Source organism: Nerophis ophidion, linkage group LG23, assembly GCF_033978795.1.
Source record: "Nerophis ophidion isolate RoL-2023_Sa linkage group LG23, RoL_Noph_v1.0, whole genome shotgun sequence".
Taxonomy (NCBI): Eukaryota; Metazoa; Chordata; class Actinopteri; order Syngnathiformes; family Syngnathidae; genus Nerophis; species Nerophis ophidion.
In genome coordinates, this window is record NC_084633.1 from 16891305 (window position 1) to 16911847 (window position 20543).

At 40.7% G+C, this 20543-nt stretch overlaps 2 protein-coding genes across 9 annotated transcripts in view; both read left to right on the forward strand.

Moving 5' to 3' along the window:
* rfx1a (regulatory factor X, 1a (influences HLA class II expression)) overlaps nucleotides 1-6047 on the forward strand; it is a 33428-nt gene extending 27381 nt beyond the window's left edge. For all 7 annotated transcript variants that reach the window (XM_061885012.1, XM_061885011.1, XM_061885014.1 and 4 more), the window contains 6 exons: nucleotides 1831-1928; nucleotides 2008-2157; nucleotides 2240-2448; nucleotides 2520-2673; nucleotides 4323-4368; nucleotides 4445-6047. In XM_061885012.1, coding sequence (XP_061740996.1) covers nucleotides 1831-1928; nucleotides 2008-2157; nucleotides 2240-2448; nucleotides 2520-2673; nucleotides 4323-4368; nucleotides 4445-4605 — 818 coding nt within the window. In that variant the 3' untranslated portion in view covers nucleotides 4606-6047. The remainder of the gene's footprint in view (nucleotides 1-1830; nucleotides 1929-2007; nucleotides 2158-2239; nucleotides 2449-2519; nucleotides 2674-4322; nucleotides 4369-4444) is intronic.
* Nucleotides 6048-8025: 1978 nt separating this feature from the next.
* Nucleotides 8026-20543, forward strand: part of atad5a (ATPase family AAA domain containing 5a) — a 23842-nt gene continuing 11324 nt past the window's right edge. The window contains exons 1-14 of one of the 2 annotated variants that reach the window (XM_061885019.1): nucleotides 8026-8378; nucleotides 15262-15323; nucleotides 15402-16936; nucleotides 17010-17076; nucleotides 17155-17316; nucleotides 17414-17537; nucleotides 17631-17891; nucleotides 17980-18128; nucleotides 19249-19390; nucleotides 19456-19722; nucleotides 19790-19898; nucleotides 19963-20045; nucleotides 20113-20249; nucleotides 20316-20484. In XM_061885019.1, coding sequence (XP_061741003.1) covers nucleotides 15273-15323; nucleotides 15402-16936; nucleotides 17010-17076; nucleotides 17155-17316; nucleotides 17414-17537; nucleotides 17631-17891; nucleotides 17980-18128; nucleotides 19249-19390; nucleotides 19456-19722; nucleotides 19790-19898; nucleotides 19963-20045; nucleotides 20113-20249; nucleotides 20316-20484 — 3256 coding nt within the window. In that variant the 5' untranslated portion in view covers nucleotides 8026-8378; nucleotides 15262-15272. The remainder of the gene's footprint in view (nucleotides 8379-15261; nucleotides 15324-15401; nucleotides 16937-17009; nucleotides 17077-17154; nucleotides 17317-17413; nucleotides 17538-17630; nucleotides 17892-17979; nucleotides 18129-19248; nucleotides 19391-19455; nucleotides 19723-19789; nucleotides 19899-19962; nucleotides 20046-20112; nucleotides 20250-20315; nucleotides 20485-20543) is intronic. The other variant, XM_061885020.1, reaches the window with a different exon arrangement.

Sequence of the window (20543 nt, forward strand, 5' to 3'; positions counted from 1 at the left end):
ACGTGGCCGTACCTGTGCCGCTCCCGCCTCTTGGTCGCTTCCGGGGGTCGCCGCAGGTCCCTGGGTCCAAATCGCCCCCTGTCCACAGAACCACACAGCCAGCATACGACACACGAGCCCGCAAGCCCACAGCCCAAGGCAGTTGGATGTCCCCACATATCCACAATACACGGCACTTACTTGGGAGGCAGAGTTTCCTCTGCCCCTGCGTGTTTTGGGTTTCTTGGGGTTCGCTCCGGCAGCCTGCGGGGTCTGCTGTGTCGCTCTTGGCAAAGCCTGTCGACTCCTTCCGTCGACCCTCTTCTCTTCTTTTTCATCCTGTCGCTCCTTTTAAATGTGCAGTCCTAAGGCTCCACAGGTGCGTCCAATTTCCAGTGCCGTTCGATTGGGCACTTTGGTTGTTAGGGGCAACAAGCTAAAAGGGGCAATGTCTTAAAATGCCAGCAAAGTCCACAAGGAGTAAAAACATGCAATTAAAAAATACAATCAAATTCCAAAGTGTAAAAACATGCAATTAAAGATACAATCAAATTCTAAAATGTAAAAATATGCAATTAAAAATCCCATCAAATTCTAAAATGTAAAAACATGCAATTTAAAATCCACAGCAATAAAACACTATAAGACTTGCATGGCAATGAAAAATAAAAAAATTAAATCCCCTACTTGTGTCCCATCACAAAAACAAAGAGCGGGTTTTTACACAGCCGCCAGTCATTGGATAAATGCTCGGCTTTGCTCTGCCCATGGGATACTGAGCTTCTCTGGATGCTGAGATTCCGCATGATAATGGTATGTTTTTTTCTCTGGCTGAATCCCTTTTGAATTGACAGCAAAATGAGTGAACCATGGATCTTGAAATACAAATCACTGCCAGAGCATTTTCTAAGTTTCATTCCATTGCTGACATTTTACAGTCCTCTATGTCAGTGGTTCTCAACCTTTTTTTTCAGTGATGAAAAAAGGTTGTGAACATGTTTTTAAGTCAAGTACCCCCTAATTAGAGCAAAACATTTTTGGTTTAAAAAAGAGATAAAGACGTAAAATACAGCACTTTGTCATCAGTTTCTGATTTATTAAATTGTATAACAGTGCAAAATATTGCTCATTCGTAGTCGTATTTCTTGAACTATTTGGAAAAAAATATATAAAAATAACTAAAAACTTGTTGAAAAATAAACAAGTGATTCAATTATAAATAAAGATTTCTACACATAGAAGTAATCATCAACTTAAAGTGCCCTCTTTTGGGATTGTCATAGAGATCCATCTGGATTCATGAACTTAATTCTAAACATTTCTTCACAAAAAAAGAAATCTTTAACATCAATATTTATGGAACATGTCCACAAAAAATCTAGCTGTTAACTGAATATTGCATTGTTGCATTTTTTTTCACAGTTTATGAACTTACATTCATATTTTGTTGAAATATTATTAAATAAATATATTTATACAGGATTTTTGAGTTGCTGCTATTTTTAGAATATTTAAAAAAAATCTCACGTACCCCTTGTTATACCTTCAATTACCCCCAGGGGTACGCGTACCCCCATTTGAGAACCACTGCTCTATGTCATGTTTTCCTTTAAAAATCTAGGATCTTCATATATTTTAACTGATATTGGAGACTGTACTCATGTTAGAGAGTAGAGGAAAATGAGCTTCCCCTACCTGTGTGTGTTTAAATATGTTTTCCAAATATATTTGTATATTTCTTATTTAGCATTTGTTCCAGGAATGTGTTTTGCTCTTCTGGAGTTTCAGTTAATCAAGGGAAATGTAATCATACAACAATATTGCCCCTCTTTTTTTCATTTTCTGCCTGAGGTGCCTTAACTCAAGCCATTCGGAATTTTGCCAAAAGCCTGGAAAGCTGGCTGACCAATGCAATGATGAACATCCCAGAGGAAATGGTTCGCATCAAGGTACAGTCTCCTCATGTCGGATGAATCATTATGATTATTTCTTGTAAAGCACACGCATCACCATCCTTATTTGCTTTAGGTAACATCAGCCAATGCATTCGCTCAGACACTGCGTCGTTACACCAGTCTGAACCACCTCGCACAGGCAGCTCGCGCTGTCCTCCAGAACACGGCCCAGATCAACCAGATGCTCTCTGACCTCAACCGTGTTGATTTTGCTAACGTTCAGGTTAATGAAATAACCGCAGACTGCTCGTGCACTGGGTCAGGCCATCTTGACATCTTACCCGCATATTGTTCATCCTGTGCAGGAGCAGGCTTCATGGGTGTGCCGCTGCGAGGACCGTGTTGTCCAGCGGCTGGAGCAGGACTTCAAGCTGACCCTCCAGCAGCAGAACTCCCTGGAGCAGTGGGCTGCCTGGCTGGATGGGGTAGTCTCCCAGGTGTTAAAGCCCCACCAACACAGCCCCACATTCCCTAAAGCTGCCAAGCTCTTCCTGCTCAAGTGGTCCTTTTACAGGTGTGTTGTCGTACAAATTTGCTCATTCTGTTTTACTTCGTGGCTAAATTTCTCTCATCTCTGTTCTCCAGTTCCATGGTGATTCGGGACCTCACCCTGAGAAGTGCTGCCAGTTTTGGCTCTTTTCACCTGATCCGCCTTCTGTATGATGAATATATGTACTACCTAATAGAGCATAGAGTAGCCCAGGCTAAAGGAGAGACCCCCATTGCCGTCATGGGAGAGGTAAAGACACACGCACGCACAAGCATGCCTGAATACAAAAAATTGGTACCGGGCCGCAGAAGAGTTTTTTATTCATTTTTATAAAAAAAAAAAAAAAAAAATGTTTTTTAAAATTTATTAAATCAACATAAAAAACACAATATACACTTACTATTAGTGCACCAACCACAAAAACCTCCCTTTTTAATGACAAAAATGTCCCTTTTTCATGACAAAGAAACAAAAAAAAAAAAAAAAGATTATTGTGAGGTAAAGACACACGCACGCACAAGCATGCCTGAATACAAAAAATTGGTACCGGGCCGCAGAATAATTTTTTATTCATTTTTATAAAAACAAAAAAATAATAAATTTTTGTTTTTTTATTTATTAAATCAACATAAAAAACACAATATACACTTACAATTAGTGCACCAACCACAAAAACCTCCCTTTTTAATGACAAAAATGTTCCTTTTTCATGACAAAGAAAAAGAAAAAAGATTATTGTGAGGAGCAGAAACTGGAGCCTGTTAATGCCTACCGTCAAGCATGGTGGTGGTAGTTTTATGCGCTGGGCCTGTTTTGCTGCCAATGGAACTGGTGCTTTACAGAGAAAGAATTGGACAATGAAAAAGGAGGATTACCTCCAAATTCTTCAGGACAACCTAAAATCATCAGCCCAGTGGTTGGGTTTTGGGCGCGGTTGGGTGTTCCAACAGGACAATGACCCCAAACACATGTCAAAAGTGGTAAAGGAATGGCTAAATCAGGCTACAAATAAGGTTTTGGAACTGCCTTCCCAAAGTCTTGACTTAAACGTGTGGATAATGCTGAAGAAATTCACTAGAGGTGGGAATCTTTGGCCACATCATGATTTGATTACGATTCAGGAGCTACGATGCAATTATTAATCGATTATTGATGTATATTATTGCTGTTTTACAAATTATTTTTGTTTCACCAAATGAAAATTTATCACCTACAATTTTTAAAAACAGTGCATTTGTAAAAATGAATTAGCATCAGATTTATTCAATTCATGGAAATGTGTGCAATGGGGCGACATAGCTCAATTGGTAGAGTGGCCGAGCAAGCAAATTGAGGGTTCCAGGTTCGATTCCCGCTTCCGCCATCCTAGTCACTGCCGTTGTGTCGTTGGGCAAGACACTTTACCCACCTGCTCCCAGTGCCACCCACACTGGTTTGAATGTAAATTAGATATTGGGTTTCACTACGTTGTGTCACGTCCATTGTGTCCTTGAGCAAGACACTTCACCCTTGCTCCTGATGGGTCCTGATGAGCGCCTTGCATGGCAGCTCCCGCCATCAGTGTGTGAATGGGCGAATGTGGAAATACTGTCAAAACACCTTGGGCTCCTTAAAAAGGGGTAGAAAAGCGCTATACAAATTACAACCATTTATTTCATCCATTTATAATAAATGAGCTGGTCGGATGTCTTGGGGAGGTGAGAAGCTGCAGTCAGCCAAATTTTAGAACTGTCTGCATTACTTTATTTACAATAAACAAATCCATTATCGATTATTTACATTTACTAGTCAGTTTTATAATCGTCAATGTCCGAATTGCGATGAATCTAAAAATTGTTTATTCCCCACACCTCTATAATTTACAGTAACGGTGCCATATTTCCCTCTCTTGTGATTAGTTTGCCAGTTTAGGACGAGGTCTAAACATGGTGGATCCTGACAAAGGTACTCACACACTAATATTGCAAAGTAACTGTGACCCTGGTATGTGGTGAACAATTCCATATTCTATACGGTTCAGAAGAAGAAGAGGAGGAGGAGGAGGAAAGTGATGAGGAAAGTCAGGAGCTGACCCTGCCGTCAGATGCTGTGGTGTTAGGAGACGAGTCTCTGGAGCCTCCCGCCAAGCTGGCCAGAACTGACCAGAGGGTCCTCTTCGCTGCGGGGTCAGCGAACGACTAACTAAAAGAATTGTACAAAAGAAGACCTGTGTATATACAGTACAGCATCTTATGTAAATGTTGCGCACAGTTTTTCTGCATCCATCCTGCTTGGTGGGAGTCTCAGCTGGATACAGAAAGGTCCAATGTGCATTTTGACCTTCAGTTGTATGGATGTGAGAAAGGCAAATGTTGACAAATCCATGATGAACACACTGGGCTGTTTGTCTGCAATGGGGGAGCATGTAAAACTGGACCCTGAGCTCTTAATATTTGCCAAATATGTTTGTGGGGATTTTTTTGGTCTGTTAATCCTTTGTGTGTGTGTGTGTGTGTGTGTGCGTGCGTGCGTGCGTGCGTGTGTGTGTGTGTGTGTGTGTGTGTGTGTGTGCGTGTGTGCCCTGTTTTCAGTGTTTGAATTAAGCTCACATTGAAGTTGTAATTGTGTATGTCAGTCCTTTAGGCTTTTAATTCACCTGTCATGAGAGTCCTGGTCGATTTAATTGCGTCCGTGTTCTTGGAGTGCCTGTCACAGCTGCTACACACCTGTACAGATAAAGATACAGCTGAGGACTCCCATGAGTTGCTGCCAAATCTCCCGTCTGTCTGTGTCACGTATTTATGCTCCAAGATCTTCTATCTTGTTTTTTTATTTAAAACATGCCCTCGTTTACCTTTCATTTTGTTTCTCCAATGTCTGCCAAGCATTGTTTGCGTTGACCTTTGTTTCAAATGATCTGTGCCTATAAGTAAGAACAGTGATGTATAGCCTACTGTTTTATTTTCTTTTGTTTTTGAGCTGAATTGTCACTAAGTGAACCTGTCGTGCAGTGTATGGTGCTGTGATGTCACACATTGTAGACAACCTTTGTGTGAGTTGCTGATTTTATTTGTGATCCTCTGTCCTGTTCCTCATATCCGAAGATTTATCCACTCAAAGGCTAGCCTATTTGCACATATTGTCTTATGTATTTTTAAAAAGCACTTCGAGGATTTTTTTGAAATTGTTTTGGAAGTATTGTGTTTAAATGTAATCTGCTCAGTCCTCCACGATATCAATGCATTTTCACCTTCCTGCCAATAGTGTTGTTTTGCTTCATGATTCAATTTTTTTAAACACAACATGTAATTGTTTGTTTCTTATTATTTACATGTGTTGATGCCACAAACCGGCACATCTATCCTTTCTATGGAGGTCAAATAACTACACCACAGCTTATTACATATCACTGCAGTCTTTTAATTATCTACAGAATATGTCACTGCTTACTAAAAAAACATGTCCAGTCATTTTTATAGTGCATTGTTTCCTATGAACAATACAACTAAGTTAAAAAAAAAAAACATGTTCAGTGCAGTGTTTTCTGGATTTGGTCTTCTAAGTATGGCTGTGCCTTTGGAGGTGGTAGACTGCAATTCAGATGTTTACTTTGAAAAAATATAAATTAAAAGTTTTTAAAATTGCTTTTCTTCTTTTTCCCATTTTGGCCCCAAAATCACATTGAGTGCACTTGAATTTGCAGTACAATTATCATACTTGCCAACCCTCCCAGATTTTCCGGGGGACTCCCGAATTTCAGCGCCTCTCCCGAAAACCTCCCGGGACAAATTTTCTCCCGAAATTCAGGCGGGGCTGAGGGCCACGCCCCCTCCAGCTCCATGAGGACCTGAGTGACGTGTCGACAGCCTGTTTTCACGTCCGCTTTCCCACAATATAAACAGCGTGCCTGCCCAATGACGTTATAACTGTGGAATGATCAAGGGCGAGTTCTTGGTTTCATATGTGGGTTTATTGTTAGGCAGTTTCATTAACGTCCTCCCAGCGCGGTAACAACACACAACAACAGCAGTCACGTTTTCGTCTACCGTAAAGGAGTTCATCTGCCGTAAACAGCAATGTTGTGACACTCTTAAACAGGACAATACTGCCATCTACTGTACATGCATATGGGACAATAACATCTACGGCTTTTAGACAGTGCAGTGCACAACTGCGCACACAAGGAGACGAAGCAGAAGAACAAGGATGTGTGTGTATATGTGTAAATAAATGAACACTGAAATTCAAGTATTTCTCTTATTTATATACATATATATGTATATATATATTACTAGAATTCACTTAATGTCAAGTTTTTATTATATATGTATACATTTTCTACCGCTTGTTCCCTTTTGGGGTCGCGGGGGGCGCTGGCGCCTATCTCAGCTACAATCGGGCGGAAGGCGGGGTACACCCTGGACAAGTCGCCACCTCATCGCAGGGCCAACACAGATAGACGGACAACATTCACACTCACATTCACACACTAGGGCCAATTTAGTGTTGCCAAGCAACCTATCCCCAGGTGCATGTCTTTGGAAGTGGGAGGAAGCCGGAGTACCCGGAGGGAACCCACGCATTCACGGGGAGAACATGCAAACTCCACACAGAAAGATCCCGAGCCTGGGATTGAACCCAGGACTGCATATGAAATACTTGACTTGTGGGAGAGTGGCCGTGCGCAACCCGAGGGTCCCTGGTTCAAATCCCACCCAGTACCACCCTCGTCACGTCCGTTGTGTCCTGAGCAAGACACTTCACCCTTGCTCCTGATGGGTGCTGGTTGGCTCCTTGCATGGCAGCTCCCTCCATCAGTGTGTGAATGTGTGTGTGAATGGGTAAATGTGGAAGTAGTGTCAAAGCGCTTTGAGTACCTTGAAGGTAGAAAAGCGCTATACAAGTACAGCCCATTTATCATTTATAATTCTAGCTGTAATAATACTCCTCCCCTCTTAACCACGCCCCTGCCTCAAGGTAGGCAAGTATGACAATTATTTGATATGTTTCCAGATTAATATATTATGTACTCCGGCTTCCTCCCACTTCCAAAGACATGCACCTGGGGATAGGTTGATTGGCAACACTAAATTGGCCCTAGTGTGTGAATGTGAGTGTGAATGTTGTCTGTCTATCTGTGTTGGCCCTGCGATGAGGTGGCGACTTGTCCAGGGTGTACCCCGCCTTCCGCCCGATTGTAGCTGAGATAGGCGCCAGCGACCCCGAAAGGGAATAAGCGGTAGAAAATGGATGGATGGATGGATGATTTGATGGCTTTTTTACTTTGTAAAAAAATAAACACATTAACAATAAAAAATTTGGAGACACTTTAATGAGGCGGTGTTTGTACCCTCTCATTTTCTTACAAAATATGGAAATCATTGAGAGAACGGTATTAGCAAACATTTGTACAAAACTATGTTTTATTTAGTTTATTATATTACTGTTAAACTCAGTATTTATGACAAAGTTTGTCAATAGGTGTCGCTGTCAGTTTTACAAATATACAAAAAAAAGCTGCCATGCGCCATTTTGAATGTGGTCAAGCGACGCCGAGTCATGACGTCATGTTGTTCTTTCCTCTGATTGGTTGAATTCGTCGACGCAAAACGTCACGTATATTTGGCGCGCTTCCCTCACAACTACTCTGGCGCGTTTTTGAAACAGTCCTTGGAAATTATGCATTTTCAACACCAAACTTCAACATTTTAGCAAAACACCTCCTTCGCGGCTTCTACTCTCCGTCCGCGCATTGGAGGGCGACATGAGGACAATGTGCGGACCTGTTTTGGGAAGTGTTGCGCGGCAAAATGTATTCGAATGAACTGTTCAGTGCTTTGCTAGCTTGTTTTTTTTTTATTTGTTAGATGATATGCGAGCAGACCAACAAATGTTCATCTCAGACCGTGTACGTTTTTTTTAATATTGACTCAAACTGGAAACAGGATTTAAAAAAAACTTTTTTCGTGTTTACGGTAAGTTTTCTGACCATATACTGTGCTGTTTGTCGAGGTGCCATGACAGCAATGATGGTCGTGTTGTTACCTTCTCTTCATGTATTATAAACCTTTTGTATTGAAAACAAACTGGGGGGCAACTTATGTGTTTAAACACATTTTTATAGCAATGTCCCTGTCATCTTTGCAGCTGATTATAAAACTAAAGTAATACTTTGTACGATCGTACAAAAGTTTACATACACTTGTAAAGAACATAATGGCATGGCTGTCTTGAGGTTCCAAATATTGGATGAAACAAAAATGGAGCTGTTTGGCCACAATACCCAGCAATATGTTTGGAGGAGAAAAGGTTAGGCCTTTAATCCCATGAACACCAAACCTACTGTCAAACATAGTGGTGGTGTTATTATGCTGTGTTTAAACACAAGACACTACTATATCAACTTCTCCCCTGTGACCAAAGTCCGTCAATTTGAGTTTGATTCTTGTAATTATTGATTATCTGTGCTCTATGTGTGATGCAAATCACACATTCAAGGGGTAGGATAGCAAGTGATTGGATTATTGTGTAACGCCGCCTCTTTTGGGAAACTTATTTGATCTGTTTTCATGGGGCTACGCGCACATGGTAAGATAGATCAATAGGTCATTCATTTAAGGTATATTTTGAACATACAGTAGTGTTCAACAATTTAAATACACTTGTAAAGAACATAATGTCATGGCTGTCTTGAGTTTGCAATAATTTCTACAACTCTTGTTTTTTTGTGATAGTGTGATTGGAGCACATACTTGTTGGTCACAAAAAACTTTCATGAAGTTTGGTTCTTTTATGAATTTATTATGGATCTACTGAAAATGTGAACAAATCTGCTGGGTCAAAAGTATACATACATCATTGTTAAAATTTGTTTACATGTCCCTTGGCAAGTTTCACTGCAATAAGGCCCTTTTGGTAGTCATCTGAACACAGAACTTTCCTCCAGAAGGTCTTGTCTTTGTCCATGTGATGTCAGATGAAACAAAAATTGAGCTGTTTGGCCACAATACCCAGCTATATGTTTGGAGGAGAAAAGATGAGGCCTTTAATCCCAGGAACACCAAACCTACTGTCAAACATAGTGGTGGTGTTATTATGCTTTAAACACAAGACACTACTATATCAACTTCTCCCCTGTGACCAAAGTCCGTCAATTTGAGTTTGATTCTTGTAATTATTGATTATCTGTGCTCTATGTGTGATGCAAATCACACATTCAAGGGGTAGGATAGCAAGTGATTGGATTATTGTGTAACGCCGCCTCTTTTGGGAAACTTATTTGATCTGTTTTCATGGGGCTATGCGCACATGGTAAGATAGATCAATAGGCCATTCATTTAAGATATATTTTGAACATACAGTAGTGGTCAACAATTCAAATGCACTTGTAAAGAACATAATGTCATGGCTGTCTTGAGTTTGCAATAATTTCTACAACTCTTGTTTTTTGTGATAGTGTGATTGGAGCACATACTTGTTGGTCACAAAAAACTTTCACAAAGTTTGGTTCTTTTATGAATTTATTATGGATCTACTGAAAATGTGAACACATCTGCTGGGTCAAAAGTATACATACAGCAATGTTAATATTTGTTTACATGTCCCTTGGCAAGTTTCACTGCAATAAGGCGCTTTTGGTAGCCATCTGACCACAGAACTTTCCTCCAGAAGGTCTTATCTTTGTCTGTGATGTCAGATGAAACAAAAATTGAGCTGTTTACCCAGCAATATGTTCAGAGTAAAAATGGTGAGGCCTTTAATCCCAGGAACACCACACCTACCGTCAAACACAGTGGTGGTGTTATTATGCTGTGTTTAAACACAATTAAGAAACTATATCAACTTCTCCCCTGTGACCAAAGTCTGTCAGTTTAAGTTTGATTTCTAGTAATTATTGATTAACTGTGCTGTATGTGTGATGCAAATCACACATTCAAGTGGTAGGATAGCAAGTGATTGGATTATTGTGTAACGCCGCCTCTTTTGGGAAACTTATTTGATCTGTTTTCATGGGGCTACGCGCACATGGTAAGATAGATCAATAGGTCATTCATTTAAGATATATTTTGAACATACAGTAGTGGTCAACAATTTAAATGCACTTGTAAAGAACATAATTTTATGGCTGTCTTGATTTTCCAATAATTTCTACAACTCTTGTTTTTTGTGATAGAATGATTGGAGCACATACTTGTTGGTCACAAAAAACTTTCACAAAGTTTGGTTCTTTTATGACTTTATTATGGGTCTACTGAAAATGTGAACAAATCTGCTGGGTCAAAAGTATACATACAGCAATGTTAATATTTGTTTTCATGTCCCTTGGCAAGTTTCACTGCAATATGGTGCTTTTGGTAGTCATCTGACCACAGAACTTTCCTCCAGAAGGTCTTGTCTTTGTCCATGTGATGTCAGATGAAACAAAAATTGAGCTGTTTACCCAGCAATATGTTTAGAGTAAAAATGGTGAGGCCTTTAATCCCAGGAACACCACACCTACCGTCAAACACAGTGGTGGTGTTATTATGCTGTGTTTAAACACAATTAAGAAACTATATCAACTTCTCCCCTGTGACCAAAGTCTGTCAGTTTAAGTTTGATTCCTAGTCATTATTGATTAACTGTGCTGTATGTGTGATGCAAATCACACATTCAAGTGGTAGGAAAGCAAGTGATTTGATTATTGTGAGCAGTAGAAACTGGAGCCTGTTAATGCCACCTCTTTTGGGAAACCTATTTGATCTGTTTTAATTTACTAGGTATGATTCCTAGTAATTATTGATTAACTGTGCTGTATGTGTGATGCAAATCACACATTCAAGTGGTAGGAAAGCAAGTGATTGGATTATTGTGAGGAGCAGAAACTGGAGCCTGTTAACGCTGCCTCTTTTGGGAAACTTATTTGCTCTGTTTTCATGGGGCTACGCACACTATAAGATAGGTCAATAGGTCATTCATTTAAGGTATTTTTGGAACCTACAGTGATGGTCAAAAGTTTAGATACACTTGTAAAGAACATACTTTTATGGCTGTCTTGATTTTCCAATAATTTCTACAACTCTTGTTTTTTGTGATAGAATGATTGGAGCACATACTTGTTGGTCACAAAAAACTTTCACAAAGTTTGGTTCTTTTATGACTTTATTATGGGTCTACTGAAAATGTGAGCAAATCTGCTGGGTCAAATGTTTACATACAGCAATGTTAATATTTGGTTACATGTCCCTTGGCAAGTTTCACTGCAATAAGGCGCTTTTGGTAGCCATCTGACCACAGAACTTTCCTCCAGAAGGTCTTGTCTTTGTCCATGTGATGTCAGATAAAGCAAAAATGGAGCTGTTCGGCCACAATACCCAGCAATATGTTTGGAGGAGAAAGGTTGAGGCCTTTAATCCCAGTAACACCAAACCTACTGTCAAACATAGTGGTGGTGTTATTATGCTGTGTTTAAACACAAGGCACTACGATATCAACTTCTCCCCTGTGACCAAAGTCTGTCAATTTGAGTTTGATTCTTGTAATTATTGATAATTTGTGCTCTATGTGTGATGCAAATCACACATTCAAGGGGTAGGATAGCAAGTGATTGGATAATTGTGAGGAGTAGAAACAGGAGCTTGTAAATGCCGCCTCTTTTGCAAAACATATTTGATCTGTTTTCATGGTGCTACGCACACGGTAAGATAGGTCAATAGGTCATTTATATAAGGTATATTTTGAACATATAGTCATAGTCAGAAGTTTACATACACTTGTAAAGAACATAATGTCATGGCTGTCTTGATTTTCCAATAATTTCTACAACTCTTGTTTTTTGTGATAGTGTGATTGGAGCACATACTAGTTGGTCACAAAAAACTTTCACAAAGTTTGGTTCTTTTATGACTTTATTATGGGTCTACTGAAAATGTGAACACATCTGCTGGGTCAAAAGTATACATATAGCAACGTTGATATTTGTTTACATGTCCCTTGGCAAGTTTCACTGCAATAAGGCGCTTTTGGTAGTCACCTGAACACAGAACTTTCCTCCAGAAGGTCTTGTCTTTGTCCATGTGATGTCAGATGAAGCAAAAATTGAGCTGTTTACCCAGCAATATGTTCAGAGTAAAAATGGTGAGGCCTTTAATCCCAGGAACACCACACCTACCGTCAAACACAGTGGTGGTGTTATTATGCTGTGTTTAAACACAATTAAGAAACTATATCAACTTCTCCCCTGTGACCAAAGTCTGTCAGTTTAAGTTTGATTCTTGTAATTATTGATTAACTGTGCTGTATGTGTGATGCAAATCACACATTCAAGTGGTAGGAAAGCAAGTGATTGGATTATTGTGAGGAGCAGAAACTGGAGCCTGTTAATGCCACCTCTTTTGGGAAACCTATTTGATCTGTTTTAATTTACTAGGTATGATTCCTAGTAATTATTGATTAACTGTGCTGTATGTGTGATGCAAATCACACATTCAAGTGGTAGGAAAGCAAGTGATTGGATTATTGTGAGGAGCAGAAACTGGAGCCTGTTAACGCTGCCTCTTTTGGGAAACTTATTTGCTCTGTTTTCATGGGGCTACGCACACTATAAGATAGGTCAATAGGTCATTCATTTAAGGTATTTTTGGAACCTACAGTGATGGTCAAAAGTTTAGATACACTTGTAAAGAACATACTTTTATGGCTGTCTTGATTTTCCAATAATTTCTACAACTCTTGTTTTTTGTGATAGAGTGATTGGAGCACATACTTGTTGGTCACAAAAAACTTTCATAAAGTTTGGTTCTTTTATGAATTTATTATGGGTCTACTGAAAATGTGAACTAATCTGCCTGGTCAAAAGTATACATACAGCAATGTTAATATTTGGTTGCATGTCCCTTGGCAATTTTCACTGCAATAAGGTGCTTTTGGTAGTCCTCTGACCACAGAACTTTCCTCCAAAAGGTTTTGTCTTTGTCCATCTGACGAAACAAAAATGTTGCTGTTTGGCCACAATACCCAGCAATTTGTTTGGAGGAGAAATGGTGATGCCTTTAATTCCAGGAACACCACACATACCGTCAATAATGGTGGTGGTAGTGTTATGCTGTGTTTAAACACAAGACACTACCATATCGACTTCTCCCCTGTGACCAAGGTCTGTCAGTGAGATTTTGATTCCTAGTAATTATTGATTCATTGTGCTGTATGTGTGATGCAAAGGTTCGCTTTTAGGACCAAAACTTTTAATTTTACATACAAATGATATTTGTGAGGTTTCGAAAATTTTACAGTACGTATTATTCGCAGACGGTGCAAATTTATACTTTTCAGGAGATGACTTCAAAATCTTAGCTGATATTATATAATAGGAAATGGTTAAATTAAAATTGTGGTTTGATGTAAATAAATTATCTTTAAATTTGGAAAAGGCAAAATTAATAAAAGACAGGCAGAAGTTGGTTTATCCATGAACAATGTGACTCAGTGGCCTAGTGGTTAGTGTCCGCCCTGAGATCGGTAGGTAGGATTCCCGGGCGTGGCACCGCTGCTGCCCACTGCTCCCCTCACTTCTCAGAGGGTGATCAAGGAGATGGGTCAAAAGCAGAGGACACATTTCAGCACACCTAGTGTGTGTGTGACAATCATTGGTGCTTTAACTTTAACTTCAAATTTAATTGAGAAGGTGTCTGAAGTCAGATTTCTTGGGGTCATCCTAGATGAAAAGTTGAAATGGAAAGCTCATATGGGGGTGGTATAGCTCGGTTGGTAGAGGGGCCGTGCCAGCAACTTCAGGGTTCCAGGTTCGATCCTCGCTTCCGCCATCTTAGTCACTCCCGTTGTGTCCTTGGGCAAGACACTTTACCCACCTGCTCCCAGTGCCACCCACACTGCTTTAGATGTAACTTAGATATTGGGTTTCACTATGGAAAAGTGCTTTGAGTCACTAGAGAAAAAGCGCTAAATAAATATAATAAATATAACTTCATATATTGCGTGTGAAAAATAAGGTATCTAAAAGCTCATTTGTTTTGAACAAGATTGAATACTGTTTCCCATATAATACAATGAGAATATTATATTGCTCAATTTTTCTACCTTATTTCAATTATTGTGCAGAAATATGGGGAAATACATACCACAGCAACATAATGCCTTTATTTCTTTCACCGAAAAGAGCAATTTGTATTATTTTTATAGTAGGATATAGAGACTAAACAAGTCCACTCTTCATTAGGTCAGGATTATTAACACTGAAATACATTGTAGAATTGCATAATCTATTAGTGATGTTCAAAGCTAGAAATAAAGTTCTTCCGAAGGACTTACAAAAAGTAATTTGTGTTCACGTCTGAAGATGAGAACCACAGAAGGCCGTATGATTTTAAACATCCAAGAGCGCGAACAAATTTAAAACAAATGTGCTTGTCTGTTGCTGGCGTGAATGCATGGGATTGTCTAAAAAAGGACTTAAAAAGTTGTAGGAATATTTTTGAATTTAAAAAGAGACAACTTGCATTATATCAAACTGAATTTTGATTTTGATTGGACGTGTCATTGTGAAAATGCTTAAACAAAAATTAAAAAGTATGTTGGAGTTGGGGTGTTGGTGGGGGGAAGAGTGATGAAGGCATCTAAAATAATTTGTGTTAAAAAGAGGGCAGATAAATACAACAAAATTGTTCTTCCGTCTGCTCCTTTCTGATCATGGAAGTGTATAAGAAACCAAAAAACAATGAAAGTGTCAACTGTACGTGGCTTTTATATATGCATTTTCATGAAAGGAATAAAAATAAATGATGATGAAAAAGATGAATCCCAAATTTGAGTGGAAATATTGCAAATAAATGTTTCCATTACAATTGTTACTCTTTCCCTTAGGTTTCTAAATTATGGCTGGTGTGGTGGCAATGGCGTCTGTCATAGAGGATTTTGACACGCAGGTACTTTTGCAGTTAAGAAATGCAATTGCTATTACACCTGTTCATTTCTGATGGTAACCCCACATTATCTGTTCACAGCCTTGCAAGAAATCGAGCAAAGACGGTGGCAATTCTGTTGTCAAAACAATCACCAGCTACTTCTCCCCAGTCACCAAAGCTGTGGAGAAACCTTTCTCGCCCCCTCGCTCCAATAACATCATGGACTACTTCAGCCGTGGGACATTGACATCTAAAGGGAAGACCAGCCCATTAGAACAGCCGAAGGAGACCAGTCATGAGTCTATAGATAAACACGCCAGAGCGGACGTAGCAGTGAAGCAGCCGCCGGTCAAACGGAGGAGAAAGGCCACTAAAGTTGCAAGGAAACTCGTGGAGCCTGACCCTGTTTGCTTGGCCGATGACAGCAGCTGCTTTATTGTGGAGGAGTTGCAGGAAAACACAACCTCGGCAGGGAAATCCAGCAGTGTGTGTGGTGTCTTTGGCAGTGATGCCGCTGCTCTGCTGGCTCAGCTTAGTTCAGAGATTTGTGTCACTAATGGACCACCAGTGACCCGAAAAGAGAAACGTCATGATGATGCCTCTAAATGTGGAAACAGTACCTCTTCTACAGTTGTGAAGGAAAAATGTATCAAAACGTCAGGACATAATTCAAAAAAGAGCAAACAAAAGCAGGCATATCATTCTGAATCTGTGGAGAAGGTGTCAGACAGTTCTCCCTGCGAGGCCAGCATGGAGGTAGACTCTGGTGAGGACTCTCAGTTGAATAGTAGCACCATCATGATATCTTTTAAGGATTTTGTGCGCACCCAGAGTGAGAGTACAGAAAATGTGCTGTGTGAGGGAAATAAAGCACTTAAAGACTCTGATGGAATAGACAAGTCCAATTCTGGAGAGGCGTCGAAGGAACTGTCCATCCAGGTTTCACCGCGAACCATCACTATCCAGGCTCAAATGCACAGTGTCTCCCCCAAGCAGGAACTGGGGAAGCCTCCGCCAAAGGCAGCCTCGCCAATCATCAGGAGAAAGGCTACGAGAAGACCTGCTAAGGAATCTCCGGTGCAGGGTAAGCAGAAATCCAATGTCGTTCTTGAGGAGGAGGAACTTGACTTGGCTGTGCTCGAGAGTGAATCCACACCTAAGTGCCCCAACGCAGAGAAGAGACACTTCATGGCTGCCTTCCGGCAACCCAGTCTAGATGGGTGCAAAACAAATAAGAACAAAAACCAGACCAAGCAAAAGCAACCATCAGAGTGTGGTGTCGATAACACAACAGAAGGAAGTGAAACCCAGGAAACCAAAAAAGCTCCAAACATACAAAGAAAAGGCAAGAAGAAGGCAGAGGAGACTGTGGCCCCTAAATCTGAAGGCCACGTGGAGGAGCCACATGCTTCAAATCCCTCTATCTCCATTCTGAGGAGGTCCAGAAGAGAGGCTGTGGTCAAGCAGGCCGGCAAAACATCACCAGAAAAAACTCGGGATGGTTTAAAAGATTCTGCTCCTTCCCCCAAAGAGACTTTTGTCAAGTTATCCACTCCGAAAACACACAAGTCCAAACATGGAGTCTATGCAGCGGAGATGGTGTGTCCACCTGACCGTAAAGAGAGTCCAATCAGGTACATAATCCTATTTAACATTGATGAGCGACCCATAAGTTTGTTGATATTTATTAAATTATTGTTTCATCAGGATCAAGTTCAGAAGACTTAATCAAAATGTTTCTGGGGTTGGCAAGAACCCGCTAGTGGCCTCTATTGTAAGTACATCATTTTTTTTGTCAGAGGAGGGGGAAAACAAGTTATGCTCACTTGTCACGCTCGTGTTTCTTTTTAAGGGTTCAAATGACTCAAAAAAACAGAGGAAAGCAAAACAACTGGTAGAAAAAGCGAAAGCTATTCAAAAGAGTAAGAAATCTGCTGCCGTCGAAGCTAAGAACACCCTAAGGCGTTCGTCACGAGCGAAGGCATCAATCGCAAAGAGTTACTGTGAAGACGAGGTACGGTCGAGTCAAAACAATTGTCAAGTTTCATAAGACAATAAACATTAAGCTTAAAAATACAACTATTTACATTTAACTTGGGGCTTTATTTCAGGATTCTGTCATCTGCCTGGAAGGGGAAGAGGCTGCTTCTCCCCAGGTTGGACAACAAAATAAAAGTCGGAAGTCACTACGAAGCCTCAACGAAGTTCTGGGCAAAGCTGCTAAAGCTCCTCCAGGTAGCAATTTCCGCTTTTGATATAATTCAACACTAATCACGTTGGTATAAGTGCTATCAGTCCACAACATGGTTCTCTGTTCATTTATCAAAGGCTCCAAGGTTGCCGTGCTGGGTCATGAGAAGAATGCTTCGAAGACATCTGATGTGATTTCCATCTTTGATGAGAGCAGTCGAGAGGGTTCGGAAAACTCCCAGGATGATGAACAGTTTAGGGCCCGAAGAGATTTCCTGAAGAGCGGCTTGCCTGAATCTTTCAAAAAGCAAATCAACAAGTCCGTTGCCACCAAGGAGGCGTACGCCCTTTCCTGTTCCTCTTTCCAACCTGTCGTGCATTTGACACAGCCGCCCAGTGGTATAGTCACCATCTTCATTCTTCTTCACTGATTACTAACTATTCTGCATGGTGTCAGTACAACTTACTGTATTTTATGCAACAACAGATTGCCCTCTATGGGGTCTACCCTGGCCTGCGTCTCCAAAACTGTGTCATCTCAAAGAGTTTAGCATCCAAGTGTCCAAGCCACCTCCAGTTCTGATTGGCTCCTTTGCTGTGAAGAAAGAACCAGATGTTCTAGTCTTCTGCGAACGAGTATGTCAAACATTACCTCTTATGAAACTGAACTGCATTGCAGTTTTTCGACATATCAACCCCAATAACACCTCAATGATAACAAGTGCCAGTCATGGAACAGTAATTCTATTCTGCTAAACAAATGTTAGGCTTATCCGAGTTTAATTCCTATAGTAATCATCTTTGAAGCTGATTTAAAAACTATTATTGTATCTATAAGGCAAAGTAATACTTTGTAAGATAGTAGAGGTACAGTCCTGATCAAAAGTTTACATACACTTGTAAAGAACATAATATCATGGCTGTCTTTAGTTTCCAATACTTTAATGAAACAAAAATTGAGCTGTTTGGCCAAAATACCCAGCAATATATTTGGAGGAGAAATGGTGAGGCCTTTAATCCCAGGAACACCATTCTACTGTAAAGCATGGTGGTGGTAGTATTATGGTCTGGGCCTGTTTTGCTGCCAATGGGACTGGTGCTATACAGAGAGTAAATGGGACAATGAAAAAGGAGGATTACCTCTAAATTCTTCAGGACAACCTAAAATCATCAGCCCGGAGGTTGGGCCTTTGGTGCAGTTGGGTGTTCCAACAGGACAATGACCCCAAACACACGTCAAAAGTGGTAAAGGAAGGAATGGCTAAATCAGGCTAGAATTGAGGTTTTAGAGTGGCCTTCCCAAAGTCCTGACTTAAACGTGTGGACAATGCTGAAGAAACAAGTCCATGTCTAAAATCCAACACATATAGCTCAACTGCACCAATTTTGTCAATAAGAGTGGTCAACATTTCAACCAGAAGCTTGTGGATGGCTACCAAAAGCGCCTTATTGTACTGAAACTTTCCAAGGGACATGTAAGCAAATATTAACATTGCTGTATATATACTTTTGACCCAGCAGATTTGCTCACAATTTCAGTAGACCCGTAATACATTCATAAAAGAACCAACCTTCATGAATGTTTATTGTGACCAACAAGTATGTGCTCCTATCACTCTATCACAAAAAAAGAAAAGAGTTGTAGAGAATATTGGAAACTCAAGACAGCCATGACATGTCCTTCACAAATGTATTTAAACTGTTGACCACGACTGTATATAAACTGGGCACTCACCCACTTTCTTTATCTCTTTAGGGCTCTGGCTGGAGGCCTGAAATGTCAGAAAATGTTCGCCAGATACTTGTGGAAGAGGTCAGAACCTCAAACCCTCCTTTCCCCTTTGATACGTTCCTGCCCCGCCTCTTGGCCAGACGTGCTGAACACCAACATCTCTCAGGTAAACCGCCACTGTCTTTTTTGATTTGAAAAATAAAACAATTAACTTTTCCTGCATTGTCACAGAAGCTGCAAGCACACATTCTTTGGAGCCAGTAGGAGGGAAGAGGAAGCGGAAGGATGATGAGGGGTCCAAAGTAGCAAAGAAGCAGCGGGCTGCCTGTATAGAAAGTTCTTCCTCCGAGCCGGAGACACCTAAAAGGGGAGGTCGAACAAGACGAAACCAGAGAGGAACCAAACTGAGTGCGGAGGAGGGAAAAGACAGGCCTTTGTCTGGAACAGATAACAATTTGGTTGTGCTCGATGACTTGCCTGAGGACACTGGGAAAAAAGGTGGCGTTATCAGGGTTGTTTGTGTTGACATCATTATGTTGTTCACTGAATTAAACTTAGCCTGCAGTGTTTTCCACAGAGGGAGCAAGGGAGGATGTGTTGTGGACAGAAAAATACCAGCCGCAGCACTCCAGTGACATCATTGGCAACGCATCTTCAGTGCAGAGGCTTCACAGGTGAGTACCAAAATGTGTTTTATTTCACTATTTATTGGGTCAATTGTGTTTTTCCTATGTGTAGTTGGCTGAAGGAATGGAAGGTCCGTGCTGACCGAGAGGAGAGGAATAAGCAAAAAGAGAAGAAAAGAGAGGAAGACAGCAATGGTGCGTCCTTTTAAAACCTTTTTTGTCAGTCACATCCACAATTTTTCATCCAATGTTATTTCTACAGACTGTGACTGGGACTGTGGAGATGATGATGCCCTGCTTGCAGAAGACTCTTTGTGCAACACAGTCCTCATCACAGGGCCCACAGGAATCGGGAAGACGGCCACAGTCTATGCTTGTGCTCACGAGCTCGGCTTTAAGGTGAGGAACATCACGCCATCATCGTCATCATTGTGGGTCTTTTATGTGACACTGTTTTTTTTATAGGTATTTGAGGTGAATGCTTCCTCTCAACGGAGTGGCCGCCTCATCCTTTCCCAGTTGAAGGAAGCCACCCAGTCACACCAGGTGGACAGCCAGGGTGTCAACGCCCACAAGCCCACCTACTTCAACAGCTACAGTGCAAGCAGCGCTGGCAAGCATGGAGTCTCTCCCAGTATGTACAAGCACATCTGTCTTGGCTTTGGCTGTTTTCAAACAGTTGCTGATGATGTT